At 37.9% G+C, this 14179-nt stretch overlaps 1 protein-coding gene across 4 annotated transcripts in view; it reads left to right on the top strand.

The window, feature by feature from the left end:
* Positions 1-14179, top strand: part of LOC131035519 (uncharacterized) — a 111044-nt gene that overhangs the window by 81641 nt on the left and 15224 nt on the right. For 2 of the 4 annotated variants that reach the window (XM_057967229.2, XM_057967230.2), the window contains exons 13-15: positions 11635-11904; positions 12040-12159; positions 12237-12445. In XM_057967229.2, coding sequence (XP_057823212.2) covers positions 11635-11904; positions 12040-12159; positions 12237-12445 — 599 coding nt within the window. The remainder of the gene's footprint in view (positions 1-11634; positions 11905-12039; positions 12160-12236; positions 12446-14179) is intronic. The other 2 variants (XM_057967231.2, XM_057967232.2) reach the window with 1 other exon arrangement.

The raw sequence follows: 14179 nt of genomic DNA on the forward strand, positions 1-14179 counted from the left end.
ATGGCATGGAATTGGAGCCCAATTAGGGGTATAGAGTGTTGAATGAGGTTAATGAAGGAAAGCAAGGCTAAGACAAAAATCCTCCACAAAAGGCAATTAGTGCCCAAGTCAAGTGCATGGTGCCAAAGTGGGGCGAGGAAGAAAATTTCCTAAGGCGTGAAAAATCCTCCATGAGGTAGTTTTGGTGCCTATGTTTAGGTGAGGAGCGCTAGAATGGGGTTGTGGAGGAATTTTCCTCCACACCCAAATTTTCCTTCACTGCAAGCAATTAATACCCATGTTTGGGCAAGGAGCACCAAACCAAGGAAGGGAAGGAATTTCCTTCCAAAGGTAAATTCCTTCACAATAGGAATCCAACGCCCAAGTATAAGTGAGGAAAGGAAAATCCCATTAGGAAAGAAAATAAAAAATCCTCCTCAGGGATGGAAATTCGTCCAAAAGTTGAAGGAATTTTGAAGGCAATTGCAAAACTGGTTAAGTGAGAATTTTCTCTCTCCTAAACTCAAGAACTCAAATTTGAAAAATTCCTAAAAAATAGGAAATGTGATAAAGTGATGAAAAAGCTCCCTTGGAACAAGATGAACTCAAAAAGCACAAAAATTCTTCCAGGATAAAATTTTCTCTCTAGAAGTTTTCTCTCTCCCAAAAATCCGGATGGTCACAATTTCTTTCCAAGTGGATAAATCATCAAAATTCGTTAAGAAAAGAAAAATCTTTCAAAATCTCGTTTGAAAATTCAAAATGGAAAGATTCTCACAATTGGTGAATTGGCAACATGCAAAGGAATATTCCAAATCTATGACGCATGACTTAAGGAGTAATGTAAATATCCATTTTTGAACTAGATGATAACTGCGGGACTCGTTTGCAAGGTGAGTTATTAAGGAAAGTATGGCACATTCTTAATGCAACTGCTAAGATTAAATTCTTACCAACTTGGCAACTTGGTGAGAAATTCTATTTAAATGAAGGATTCGATTCATTTCTCATGTGCGATTTTGGAGAAAGTTGAAGCTTGAGAGTGGTGGCAAAGATTCAAAAACGAAGAATTTATTTCTTTTCAAGAAGTTCTTGTTCAGGGAGGTTTGATTTTATTCCTAATTGGGAATGTCGGCTGGAATTTCTTCTCTTTACGCAGATTTTTAATGTTAATCTACTTTACTTTGTAGGAATGGCAGAATCCAACAAGGCTGTGGCTACTTCCCGACAGGGGCAAATCAAGAATGAGATGAAGGGATTCCTTTCAGAGTCCAAGATTATTTCCAAATGGAAGGAAATCAGCGATACCAACCTGGGAACTTTCCAAATGGATGGTTTCAGGGACAGGATTTTTGGAACAACTGTACGCAATCCATCACCTTCTGTTGTTAAATTTGTTAAGAGCAGAATTTATCTCAGCTTCTGGCTTTCCTCTAGTCATTCAATGTCCAAAATTAATTTTGGGATGTGCAAAGCACCATGATGAAGAAAGAAGAGTGATTTTGACATCAGAGGGCAAGCTCCTGGCCAACCTCCTGGGATTGAAGAAACTTTTGGATTCTGGCGTATCATTCCATGACTTACAAACTTAAGGATAGTGCAACAACAGTGTATGAAGCTAGTGTGGAAAGATGTGATGAGCTGATCAATACACCCTGGATGCAGAAGTCAAGACCGCATATTTCCAAGATGCCTAAATAGATCACTAGTTTTGACTTTAGGCAAGAGTACGCGAACCTTGTAATGATGCTGAGCAGGGTAATGGGATGTCTGCATGCTTTTAGTTTTTAAATCCAGATGTTCTTCTTTATTGGCATAGTTATGAATGCCAATGGGATAGTGGATTGGGTGAGATTGAGAAACTACTGTGCATGAACAATCGAAGAATTTGAAGAAGAAGCATACCCAATCCTTTTACATGAGCTCGTATTTGATTTATTCGTTGGCAAGGATAGGCAGCTTCAACGGCGTACCAGGAAAAGGGCCCATGGGATGTGGGCCAGCACAACTGAAGGTCCATGAATGCTATCCTCAATTGCATTTGTACAACACTAATTCTTTCAAATTGATGAACACACTTTCACCATGTACTTAACTAGACTATTGTAGAATGAACTTCACATGAGAGTGTCGCCTGAGGTCAGGGCACTCATACAAAAATTTGGAGCCTTGTACATTCAGTTTCCGAAATTTACTTATATTCGGGCCCAAGAATTTTCCTTTCAGCCGCATAAACTTCCAAGGTATCCTACAAACAAAATGGTGTTACTGGAGCTCACTAGGCAATTAACTGCTTATGACATGATTCAAAAAAAGAAAAGGAAGCTATCAATTGAATTACCTATTGTCTTAGGCGACTATGTAGAATTGTGTCCTTCATTGAAGGTAGATGAAAAGTCCTTAGAAGAATTGGCATTCTATCACTTGACATTCCATATGTCTAGATCCTTCTATGATCCATATAACAAAATTCGGATGTCGCCAAAATGAAGTTCATGCATAAATTTCACTTGGAAGATTTTTTGGCAAATGACAAGGATGATCCTGAGATCAGGAAAAGAATGTTTTCTAGATTGCCCCTTGACATGATCCAAATTGGTGAAATTATTCAAGTGCTAGATTAGGTGAAGGAAGATCAGAATGTGATGCACTTGAAATTTGAAATGGTGAAGGATACACCTGTCAAGGCTCCAGATTGGTCAGAACCTGAAGTTGATGATTTAGAAGTTTTGGCTAGGTCAATTCTGAAATTTAGTAGACATTGGGTGGATCGGCACTTCAAGGTGTTGAGGGAAGGAAATGTGTGTCTTACTTACTAGTTGATGGGGAATATGGATTCCCATAGTGATGCCACAGAAGGATCATCACAAGCTCAGGCTGAAGAAGGAGAAGTTCAGCAAGAAAGAGCTGGACATAGTAAAGAAATGGATGTTTCTAAGAAGTCCAAAACAAGGAAGAGGAAAGATACCCAGTCGGAAATCCAACACAAGTTCAGCCGGAAGAACCTTAGCAAAAAAGGTCGAGGGTGGAAGAGACATAATCACCGGCCAGTTCCTCTAGTGTGTAGGAAATAGAAATGTTTACACCAGAGATTCCATGAAGTCAGCCTCATGATAATGTTCTTGGCGGTGTTCCAGTATAGGATTTGCTAACGCCAACACTTCGCATAGACATGTTCTGCCATAAATGCCTCCCAACATAGAACAGTGAGACCAAAATGCTTTCATTAATACAATTCTCGAAGACATGGAGGAAGTTTCACAGGAGCAAATACACATGGAAGTTGGGGATTAGACGACAATTGCTACTGATTGGCTCAGAGAGAGGATGAGAAAGGATTCAGAAGAAGAGATAAATCCAACACAAGAGTTAGAAAGACTTCTAAGAAGGATGGACAAGCCAGTAGAGAAGAAGGCAACCAAGAAATTTTCAAAGATCACAAGGGATGAATTTGGATCCAGGACATTGCACATGGCTGGCCGTGCAGTAGATAAAGACAGAAATGAGATCACGCCTAATGAATACGTGATTAGAGAAGTTAATTTGGGGCGTGCATCCACAACACAGGTAGTGGAAGATTCTTCCTTGGCCATGAAGGAGAAAATGAAGAAAATGAAAGAGAACTGTGAGAGGTTGAAGACTGAAAATCGAGTGTTGTGCGAATATTTGTGGACTTTCAAACATCCACTCAGAGAGGAAGACCCATTCTTTGTTCTTCCTTCGTCTCTTCCTAAAGAATCCATTGATGCCGCTGAAGAAGTAAGGAAGAGAGCTCAGTAGTCTAAGGAGTGGGTGGAAGGTGTTTTCACTTCAGCAGGTGGGTTTTTTGAGAATTTGGCTCACCTTCACTCCAGAATCCTTTCTATCTTGAATAGGTTGCAAGTTGCGGATAGTTCTTGGGATGATTTGCACATTTACCAAGACTTAACTATTTTGCGACTAAGAGAGCTAATGAGGATTCCCAAGCAGACATTGATTGATGGGAAAGTTGTCCAGGAGAATGATGTTTATGATTTCTCGCAGTGGTTTTGTGATGTCTACATTGGAAAAGAATATTTTGAAAGATTCAGCAGGGAGTCTGCTTCTTTGAAAGATTCAGCAGGGAAGTACAAGGAGAAACCGTAAGGCACTCGAGGCACTATTTTCTAGAAGGATGACTAAAGAAGAGTTGACGGTGGACTTCCTTAGGGATAGATTGCATGAATTTTTCTTTGTGGATTCGTTTTCCACGACACACTTGGAAAATGTTTCTTTGTTCTCTAGCACAATGTGGAAGACACAGGAGTTGGCGACAGATTGGGAGAACTTTTTCTCCAAGAGCGAGGAAGAAATTGCCTTGATGGAATTCAAGATGGAAAGCATGCCAAGTGTTTCCGTAGGAGAATTGGAGGTCGTCGTCGTTGCCAGGTTCACTGCATATGCCATTAATGAGCAAAATAATGGCCATCCATTCCTAGACGAGAATCTTTTGACATAATGGCACATGCATGGCTGGAATATTTGACCAAGTGGCGGCTGGGGCAATGCTTGCCGAGGTAGTGGAGCATCTTTTTGCATGTAGTCGTTGTATTTATGGGAGGATGGTGCATTCATGACATTATGGGCAATTTTGCATGGAAGAATATTTATTGCATTAATGATGTATTGGGCAGATTTGATGGAAAATGGTGCATTTAATACACAAGTGGACACCATTTTGGGCATGCAAGAATTTATTGTTAGTGGGTATAATGGCCATTTAATGAATATTCCCACCTTGTTGCATCATGTGTGTGGAATATTTTAGGGAAAACCCTAATTAGGGTTTTACATGTAATCATGGCTCGAGGTCTATATAAAGGGGTGATCCCCTCATTTGTAAAGAGAGGAGAGATTGTCTAAGATTGTTGCGAATAGCTATTGAAGCAGTAAACTTAATACATTGTTCTTTTGAAGGTGTATACTTGTCCTGTTTTGTAGCTTGCATGGTCTTGCTTTCCTCACTTAAAGTGGATTTGTCTTATGCATTTTAGTAAACAAAGTTTATTGCAGTGTTCTAAGGTGGATTGTTGCTCATACCTTTTGTTAATAGCTGATTGTTATTAATTGTGTAAGGTTGGTCCTAGGCATTATATGTGTGCGCTTAATCCAAATCATTGTGTCGATATTGTTCTCTGATGGTGTTTGCTGATGATTTGAAATCCTCTAAACACACTCCTTGAAGATTGCACCCACTTCATGTAGTTGTCTTAACGTGGCGAAGCGAAGTGTGGTTGATCTATTTGAAGTATTGCAGTTTGTTGAGTTCTTTAGTTATAAGTAGTTTTCCTAAACCCTCTCTCATTTTACTTTCAGCATTTTCAAGTCAAAAGTCCTTAAAAAAAGAGCTTCTCATAGACAAATCATTCGCAATCAAATTCCTTGAAAGTCGCAAAATTGTTTATTCTTCTTGAAGTCTACGTAAGACCCCTTGGATTATCTACATATCACATCAAGCCTACTGAGTCATGTCCATTGCATAATCGGAACCTTGGATTCAATTGTTTGAACTCACTGCGATCTTAGTATACGATTGAACTTTGATCAAGAGAGTAAAGTGACCATTGGGAAATTTTATTCTGTGTTAGGCGGAGTCACAAAACGCATGTCAATAGAGCCCCCCTCAAAACAGCTACTGTATGATTTTTCCCTACCTTAAGGGTTTGATTGTTTATGAATATATTGGCATATTTCTATTTTTTCCAGTGTTCCATGAGGACACGTCCCCCCACCAAAAAAAAATTCGTGTCCCCCTGTAGGGGGACAATTTCGAGGCTTGGGGACTTGGGGGAAACGTCCCCCCATAGCCACCACTTTCGCCATCTTTGTCGGGGACACCGCCGGGTCGCTTGCTATATGGCACATGCAATTACAAACTAGCTGTAACCTTTAACTTCATGAAAACTAGTTGGTGTTTCATGGGGCACTCACAGAGATGTTATGTTGCAGATTTTGCCTTGAAGATTTCAATTCACCTCTCTTTTTATATTAACACTGCTCCCCCACCACTGCACCACTGCCGTCCCCCTACTGCCTACTCATCATCCCCAAATTTAAACCCTTGGCCCCTCGGTCCTTGAAACCTGTCCCTGCATCCCTCCGTCCTCCCCTCAGAAAACTCCGTGGAACTATGATTTTTTCATGTGAGATTTCTAAGATCTGGTATTAGAGCTCTTGCTTGGGCAGTGAAAATAATTTTTTTTTCTGATTTTTTTCCCATTCAGTGCTGAATTGATTGTAAAAGGTAATGTGTTTGACATAATTCTTAAAAGAAAATGATTCTGGATTTGTTGGAAAGAGGAATTAGAGAGCTTTCAGAAAAGTGGTTGCATTAAATATTTGGATCAGTATCAAGGGGGACATGGCAATCTGAAGTTGGCCATACAATTTATGTTATGCATAAATTGTTGACATGTGATTTTTGGGAAAAAAAATGATATCTTGCAATCTAGCTAAGAATATCAAATTCTGTTTTTTGCAAGTGAAAAACAATTGAAATATACCTTCCAGTATTATTTTCTTTTCAAATCTTGGGTAGAAAATGAGATCTATTGATTTTTTTGAAACCCTCATTTACATTGCAATTCCATTGATGGTTTAGATAAAGTTGTGGAATTAATGAAGACATATGGGGAAGGATTGAATCCACTTAAGGATGCTTGTTATAAATTTAAGGTTGATTATCATACAACTATTCTTTATTTATATGTGGAAGAGGAATGTGAGAAAGAAATTAGATGCATGGCTAAATTTGGAGGATAATTGCATAGAATGGTGTAATGACTTGTTTCGATTGGATGAATGTAATTTATTTGTGTCTCTCTTGAAAGAATCTTCTTTACACATTGAAGAAAATTATTAGAGCTCTCTTTTTATATTAACACTGCTCCCCCACCACTGCACCACTGCCGTCCCCCTACTGCCTACTCATCATCCCCAAATTTAAACCCTTGGCCCCTCGGTCCTTGAAACCTGTCCCTGCATCCCTCCGTCCTCCCCTCAGAAAACTCCGTGGAACTATGATTTTTTCATGTGAGATTTCTAAGATCTGGTATTAGAGCTCTTGCTTGGGCAGTGAAAATAATTTTTTTTTCTGATTTTTTTCCCATTCAGTGCTGAATTGATTGTAAAAGGTAATGTGTTTGACATAATTCTTAAAAGAAAATGATTCTGGATTTGTTGGAAAGAGGAATTAGAGAGCTTTCAGAAAAGTGGTTGCATTAAATATTTGGATCAGTATCAAGGGGGACATGGCAATCTGAAGTTGGCCATACAATTTATGTTATGCATAAATTGTTGACATGTGATTTTTGGGAAAAAAAATGATATCTTGCAATCTAGCTAAGAATATCAAATTCTATTTTTTGCAAGTGAAAAACAATTGAAATATACCTTCCAGTATTATTTTCTTTTCAAATCTTGGGTAGAAAATGAGATCTATTGATTTTTTTGAAACCCTCATTTACATTGCAATTCCATTGATGGTTTAGATAAAGTTGTGGAATTAATGAAGACATATGGGGAAGGATTGAATCCACTTAAGGATGCTTGTTATAAATTTAAGGTTGATTATCATACAACTATTCTTTATTTATATGTGGAAGAGGAATGTGAGAAAGAAATTAGATGCATGGCTAAATTTGGAGGATAATTGCATAGAATGGTGTAATGACTTGTTTCGATTGGATGAATGTAATTTATTTGTGTCTCTCTTGAAAGAATCTTCTTTACACATTGAAGAAAATTATTAGAGCTCTCTTTTTATATTAACACTGCTCCCCCACCACTGCACCACTGCCGTCCCCCTACTGCCTACTCATCATCCCCAAATTTAAACCCTTGGCCCCTCGGTCCTTGAAACCTGTCCCTGCATCCCTCCGTCCTCCCCTCAGAAAACTCCGTGGAACTATGATTTTTTCATGTGAGATTTCTAAGATCTGGTATTAGAGCTCTTGCTTGGGCAGTGAAAATAATTTTTTTTTCTGATTTTTTTCCCATTCAGTGCTGAATTGATTGTAAAAGGTAATGTGTTTGACATAATTCTTAAAAGAAAATGATTCTGGATTTGTTGGAAAGAGGAATTAGAGAGCTTTCAGAAAAGTGGTTGCATTAAATATTTGGATCAGTATCAAGGGGGACATGGCAATCTGAAGTTGGCCATACAATTTATGTTATGCATAAATTGTTGACATGTGATTTTTGGGAAAAAAAATGATATCTTGCAATCTAGCTAAGAATATCAAATTCTATTTTTTGCAAGTGAAAAACAATTGAAATATACCTTCCAGTATTATTTTCTTTTCAAATCTTGGGTAGAAAATGAGATCTATTGATTTTTTTGAAACCCTCATTTACATTGCAATTCCATTGATGGTTTAGATAAAGTTGTGGAATTAATGAAGACATATGGGGAAGGATTGAATCCACTTAAGGATGCTTGTTATAAATTTAAGGTTGATTATCATACAACTATTCTTTATTTATATGTGGAAGAGGAATGTGAGAAAGAAATTAGATGCATGGCTAAATTTGGAGGATAATTGCATAGAATGGTGTAATGACTTGTTTCGATTGGATGAATGTAATTTATTTGTGTCTCTCTTGAAAGAATCTTCTTTACACATTGAAGAAAATTATTGTTAGCCAAGGTTTGGTAATTCCCCTCTTTTGTTTGAGGTCACCCATGAATGATGTGCAGGAGGAGTTTGTTTTAATTGATAATAATTTCTTTGATCTTACATTGAGTATCAATGTTGTTCCGCAAATGTTTTTTTCTTCATCTCAATAAGTGACGGATAATTTGTTCACATATTTACAAGAGTCATCTCCAAGCAAAGAAAAAGGAAGTGGAAGAAGAAGAAGATGCATGGGGGAGCTTGAATTTGGTCTTCAAAATTTGGGGATAACATATTTTGCTATGTAATGTAAGTGAGCTATTGTTTAATAAAGCTCATATTTTGTCATATGCTATGTAGTTGACTATTAGGCATTTCAATCCATGTTTCATGGGTAAAAAATGTTTAGGGCGAGGAAATGTAATATACCTTAGTACATAGTGTCATGGTGTATTAGGTAGTATTGAATAAATGTGCTTGTAATAAATAATTGTGGGGGTGTATGGTATTGATAGTCACACCGCTAGTTAATTAGAATAAAAATATCTATTCACATGCACGGGATACAATAGTAGTTGTATTTAGCAATACGATGCATTTTAAGGGCTTATCAAGTGTAAAACATTATTCTAGAATATTGTAATTGGAGTTTATGCGCTATAAGAGGATTGCCCCCTCAAAGTGAGATAGGGGTTTGCCCCCTTGATTCGGCTATTGCATGGTTTTGCCCTATCTTAAGGGTTTGATCACTATTGATTATATTATATATTCCTATTATTTAATGTGAGGTTTCTAACAAATCACTAGCTTGGCATCCATGACACCTAGGTCAGCTTGAGTTACATGTCGAAATTTAATTTAATGAAAGCTTCATGAGGAGAAATTCACTTAATCTAAGGACATCCACTACTGGAAATCATTACCCTATTATCAGCTGTATTGAATTTAGCTTCGGAAATATGTGTCCAATCATTACTATCTTGTAATTGTTTAGGTCTTGTTGTTGTGTGGTTCATAAACAGGGTAGATGTTGTGGTGCAACCAAGAAGTTGAAATCTTGCCCAAGTGTTATTCTTAAATAAGTATGTGATGGCAAGAATAAGTGAGTGCACACCATAGTTACACAGAGTTTCAAAATGTGGGGGTCAAGGGACAAGTTTTCGGACTGGGAATTGAGGACTTCGATTTGTGGATGACAAGGAATGATGATTGGTGGGTTATGTGGGTGGAGCCCCTAATGGACTTGAGGAGTAGCACCTTTGAGGCCATGTGGACCTTCATGGCACATTCCATTTTCATTGTTTTATCACTAAGTTTTCTCCAACACCAAGTCCTCATTATTTTAGCATTTCTAATCAAATGTTCATTCTTAAGAGAATTAATAGTGAAGCTGAAGAATCTGACTAGTGTAAATGATGAGGGCTATGCAATTTTAATAGCTTTTTTTGGGTGTTTAAGGAGTGGTTGGGGCCCATTAGACTAGTAGGATTAGGTTTAGCTGCAAAAGTTCAAAAATATGCCTGTTTTTTAGAAAGTTACATTTTAAAGACGTTGAAATACGTGGTTGAGTTTCAAAAGGTTCTTGGTGATGTCCCAACATCCCCTCAGCAACCTAATTATGGGGAACACCTTGGAAATATTTCCTCATCAATGGAGACATCCTAGGGACATCTCTTGCATGATGGCGGCGATGGGGGCATGACAAAGAGATGTTTCCCTAGTGTCTTGTCATCTTGGGGATTTCCTTGTCTTTGGAAATGCCATTATTCAGGGGGGGCACATCCCCATGGAACATTGGTGAAGAACATGTTGAAGCTCAACATGAAGCCACAAAGTTTTGTTCAATGAATCAATAGCCCTACTAGTGTCCCTATGAGTAGATAAAAGATGTGGGACCATTCAGGAACCGCACAAGGAGGTCTGGCAGTCCATCTATAAATTAGTATGGAAGGAGATGATAATATACTTTGAGTGAATGAAATTGAAGTTAAATCATGGATTAAGACAAGAGTAGAGCTGCTTCTGCATGGGTTTCATTGCTCATGATACCAAGCCATGGGACAAGTACCACATGTTCAAAGCAATTTGGGGTAAATAGTGTGAAGAAAAGAGTCAAGGATAATCAGCCAAACAAGTCAATATCTAGCCAAGACGGTAGGAAGGGATCAGTTATAGCAGTCTGGAGATATTCTATGAAAGGCTTACAACATAAGCATCAGCAGCTCTGTTGTCCAAGTTCACGATAAGTTGAAGAAGCTTAAGCAAAAGAACATTTTCTTAAGATAGCAACCATGTATATATGAAATTTATACTTTAATGAGGGAACTAGTGACTAGGTGAAAAACAATATTTTCATGGTTGAAATTGCAACTATGGAAGAAGTCTGGTAGATGCTTGTTGGTTGAGCTCTGATAGCTCATCTGATTCTATAAGATACAGAATGTTTGAGGAAACAAGTGAGAGAATGGAAGTATTTGCAGAAGCGAGAAAGATCAGTGAGCCCATCTGCAGTGGTGGAAGCATGCGGCACCATTGTTTTATTGACTACGTTAGATATTGATTGATTTGTAAGCATTATGGTTTTTCTTACTACTGCAAACTGTGACAAATAATTCATGGATAGAAAATTTGTTAAAACTGTATACACTAGCTGGATTAAGACCAATGCTGGTATATACAATATAAATGCTTTTGATCTTCAAGATGGCCATAAATAGTTTGTTTTACATAAAAAATACAGTCTAATATTTACAGGCTACATAAACATACTATATAATAATATGTCATGTTCTTGTGAAGTCTGCCACTTATCTATGTTCTGTTTTGAAATGGCATCCAAATTTAAATGGCATATAAATTCCTTGTATACAATTCCTGTTCCGTGTCCAAATTGAGAGTAAAAATAGAGAAAGTAAATCATAATAAGATATAGTGCTTCCAAAGTTTTAGAGTAATGCACATGTAATTAGATTTTTATATATTTTTCAAAGGTGTGAAAAAGTAATCTAAGTGTTTTATGCAGGTTGCGGGGCCTGGTTCTTTGGCAGAGTTTAGTCAACTTTCAAGAGATGCAGATCTGACTCCAGTACAACCTGTGCAGCCTTCGCTTGGTCATGGTGTTATAGGACGGAGAAGCAATTCTGACCTTGGTGCTATTGGTGATAATTTGGTTGGTTCAATTGGTAATTCTGGAGGAGCACATGATCACATTTACAATCTCCAGATGCTCGATGCGGCATACCACAAGCTTCCTCAAACAAAAGATTCAGAACGCTTGAGGAGTTATGTGCCAGTACGTAAGATTTTCTCTGCAGTAAATAAGGAAAGCTTAAACATGTTATTCATCTGCATGATATTGAAGGTGGAAATGCTTATATTTTAGGTCTATTATTAAATTATGTTGTTAAATCATCTATGAAATGTGCAGAGACATGCTGCAGTAACACCTGCAAGCTATCCTCAAGTTCAATTGCCTATATTTGAAAATCCTGCCTTTTGGGAGCACTTGGACACGGATGCTCTCTTTTTTGCTTTTTACTACCAGCAGGTAGGGTATAAGATTGTTACTCAATGCTTCTAAATCAGCAAAAGTTCTTTACATTGAAAATTATTTTTCTAGTGAAGACACATTCTGGCTTGAAAACATGGCAGAATACGTATCAGCAATACTTAGCAGCAAGAGAATTGAAGAAACAGTCATGGAGGTACCATAGGAAATATAATACATGGTTCCAGAGACACGAGGAACCAAAAGTTACAACAGATGAATATGAACAGGGCACGTATGTGTACTTTGACTTCAACATACTGCATGATGACTACCAACATGGCTGGTATGATATTTTTAAAGTTTTATGCTTTAGCATAACTTCTCAATGAATTATTTTGTATAATATGTAGGTTCTTGATGTGCAAAATTTTCAGTTAGCTTCTTTGCAGGACTATATTTACAGGATAAAAGACCATTAGGCATGATTTTCTTAAGTAGTAATCTAGTTGGTCGACTAAAAATGTTGGAGTTATTCTGTTTAAATCTGGCTTGTTGCAAAAGTCTTGTTTTGCTTCTATATTCTCTTGGTAGCATTGCACAAGGATATCCTTATTTATCACCAGTGAGTGTGTGTTGCTTCCAAAACATGCACCAGACTATGATGACTTTTTAATCACTTCCAGTTATGTCTTGAAACTGGCCAAAGTGACATGGGAAAGTGGCTTCATATAATAGACATACAATATTTTCAAATTGAAGTGGGTAAATTTTTTGAAAGGAAGCAATGGTGTGGAAAATGTTTCCAAACACTAATCTAGTGGGGGAGATAGTTCAATTTTCATACTGTTACCTATAAATTTTTAAACTTTTGGTAAGTCTTAAATCTTCATTGACTTCCCTCCTTTTCCCCCTTGTTGTGGTTTTTCTGAGTTTCTTAACCTCTGTTGCGGGGTTCCTAAGTTTTAGAATTACCCAACCACCCAACATGCTTAGGGGAATCCGTAGGAAGTCGGCGCCATAAGAAAGTTGGACTTGTGGTTGTCTTTGAAAGAGTTCGATGGTTGTGAACTTGCCCGATCTTCCGATCCTTCGATATCTTTTATGTTGTGTGAAGTCTAGGCTTCTTTGAAGTCTCAAAGGACATCTCCGATTTCAAAGCAAGGACATTTTGGTGATGTAACTTCAAGTTATTTCCGTAACCTGCTCGGGTGGCTACACGAGTGGGGGTAAAGATAGATCATGCTCGTGCGCAGCCAGAATTAAATGAGCCTGTCAGGCCGATAAGAATGATTGCTTCTTGTCGTTACTCTTCAGTCGTCATCAACTGCCACGTCATGCGTAGCTTCCAAGAAACAAATCAAGGGAAGATTTACGAACTATCGTCATAAATGGCAATTAAACAATTAAGGACATGAAAAAGGTGGCGGCATGCGTTACTACATTTGATGCTGCCATTTTTGCAAAAAACATTCAAGATAGCTAAAAGGGGAGATTGTCATGATTTGCTTGCATCATAATGGTTTTGCCTCTTGACGTGAGTTGCCATTTCACAACCCAGATTTGAATTGGCTAGAGAAAGAGCAGGAGAATATAGTCCGACAGTTACTGTCTTTTGCATGGAAAGCACATACTGATTTCAGTGAATATAGGAAGGTCGTTGCTATATTAGGAAAGATTGCAGAACAGGCTGAAAACCACGAACAATGCTTGTAGGGCGAGTTCGCAACAAGAAGAAACCCGGATAATTGAGTTCAATAAGATGGTGCTTAAAGCTAAGAAAGGCCCTCTGGTGCAGCCAGATGTTGAGGAATTGGGGGAGGACATCCTCATGAACTTGACTAACTTTTTCTGAGCTACAATATTGGATGAGGAAGAGTTTATAGATCTCCTCCTGACACTGATTGAAGAAGAGGAAATAGTGGATGAGATTGACCAACGGATTGTAGAACAACACTCGACACTTGACGCTGGAGCCTGAGTCCGGTGACTTTATAGCTTGCGGTTTTGTGATGTGATTTAGATTTTGTTGCTTAGTGGATCTCTTTCTGTTTTGAGAATGGTCACTTTCAAGATCGTT

Source organism: Cryptomeria japonica, chromosome 3, assembly GCF_030272615.1.
Source record: "Cryptomeria japonica chromosome 3, Sugi_1.0, whole genome shotgun sequence".
Lineage (NCBI taxonomy): Eukaryota > Viridiplantae > Streptophyta > Pinopsida > Cupressales > Cupressaceae > Cryptomeria > Cryptomeria japonica.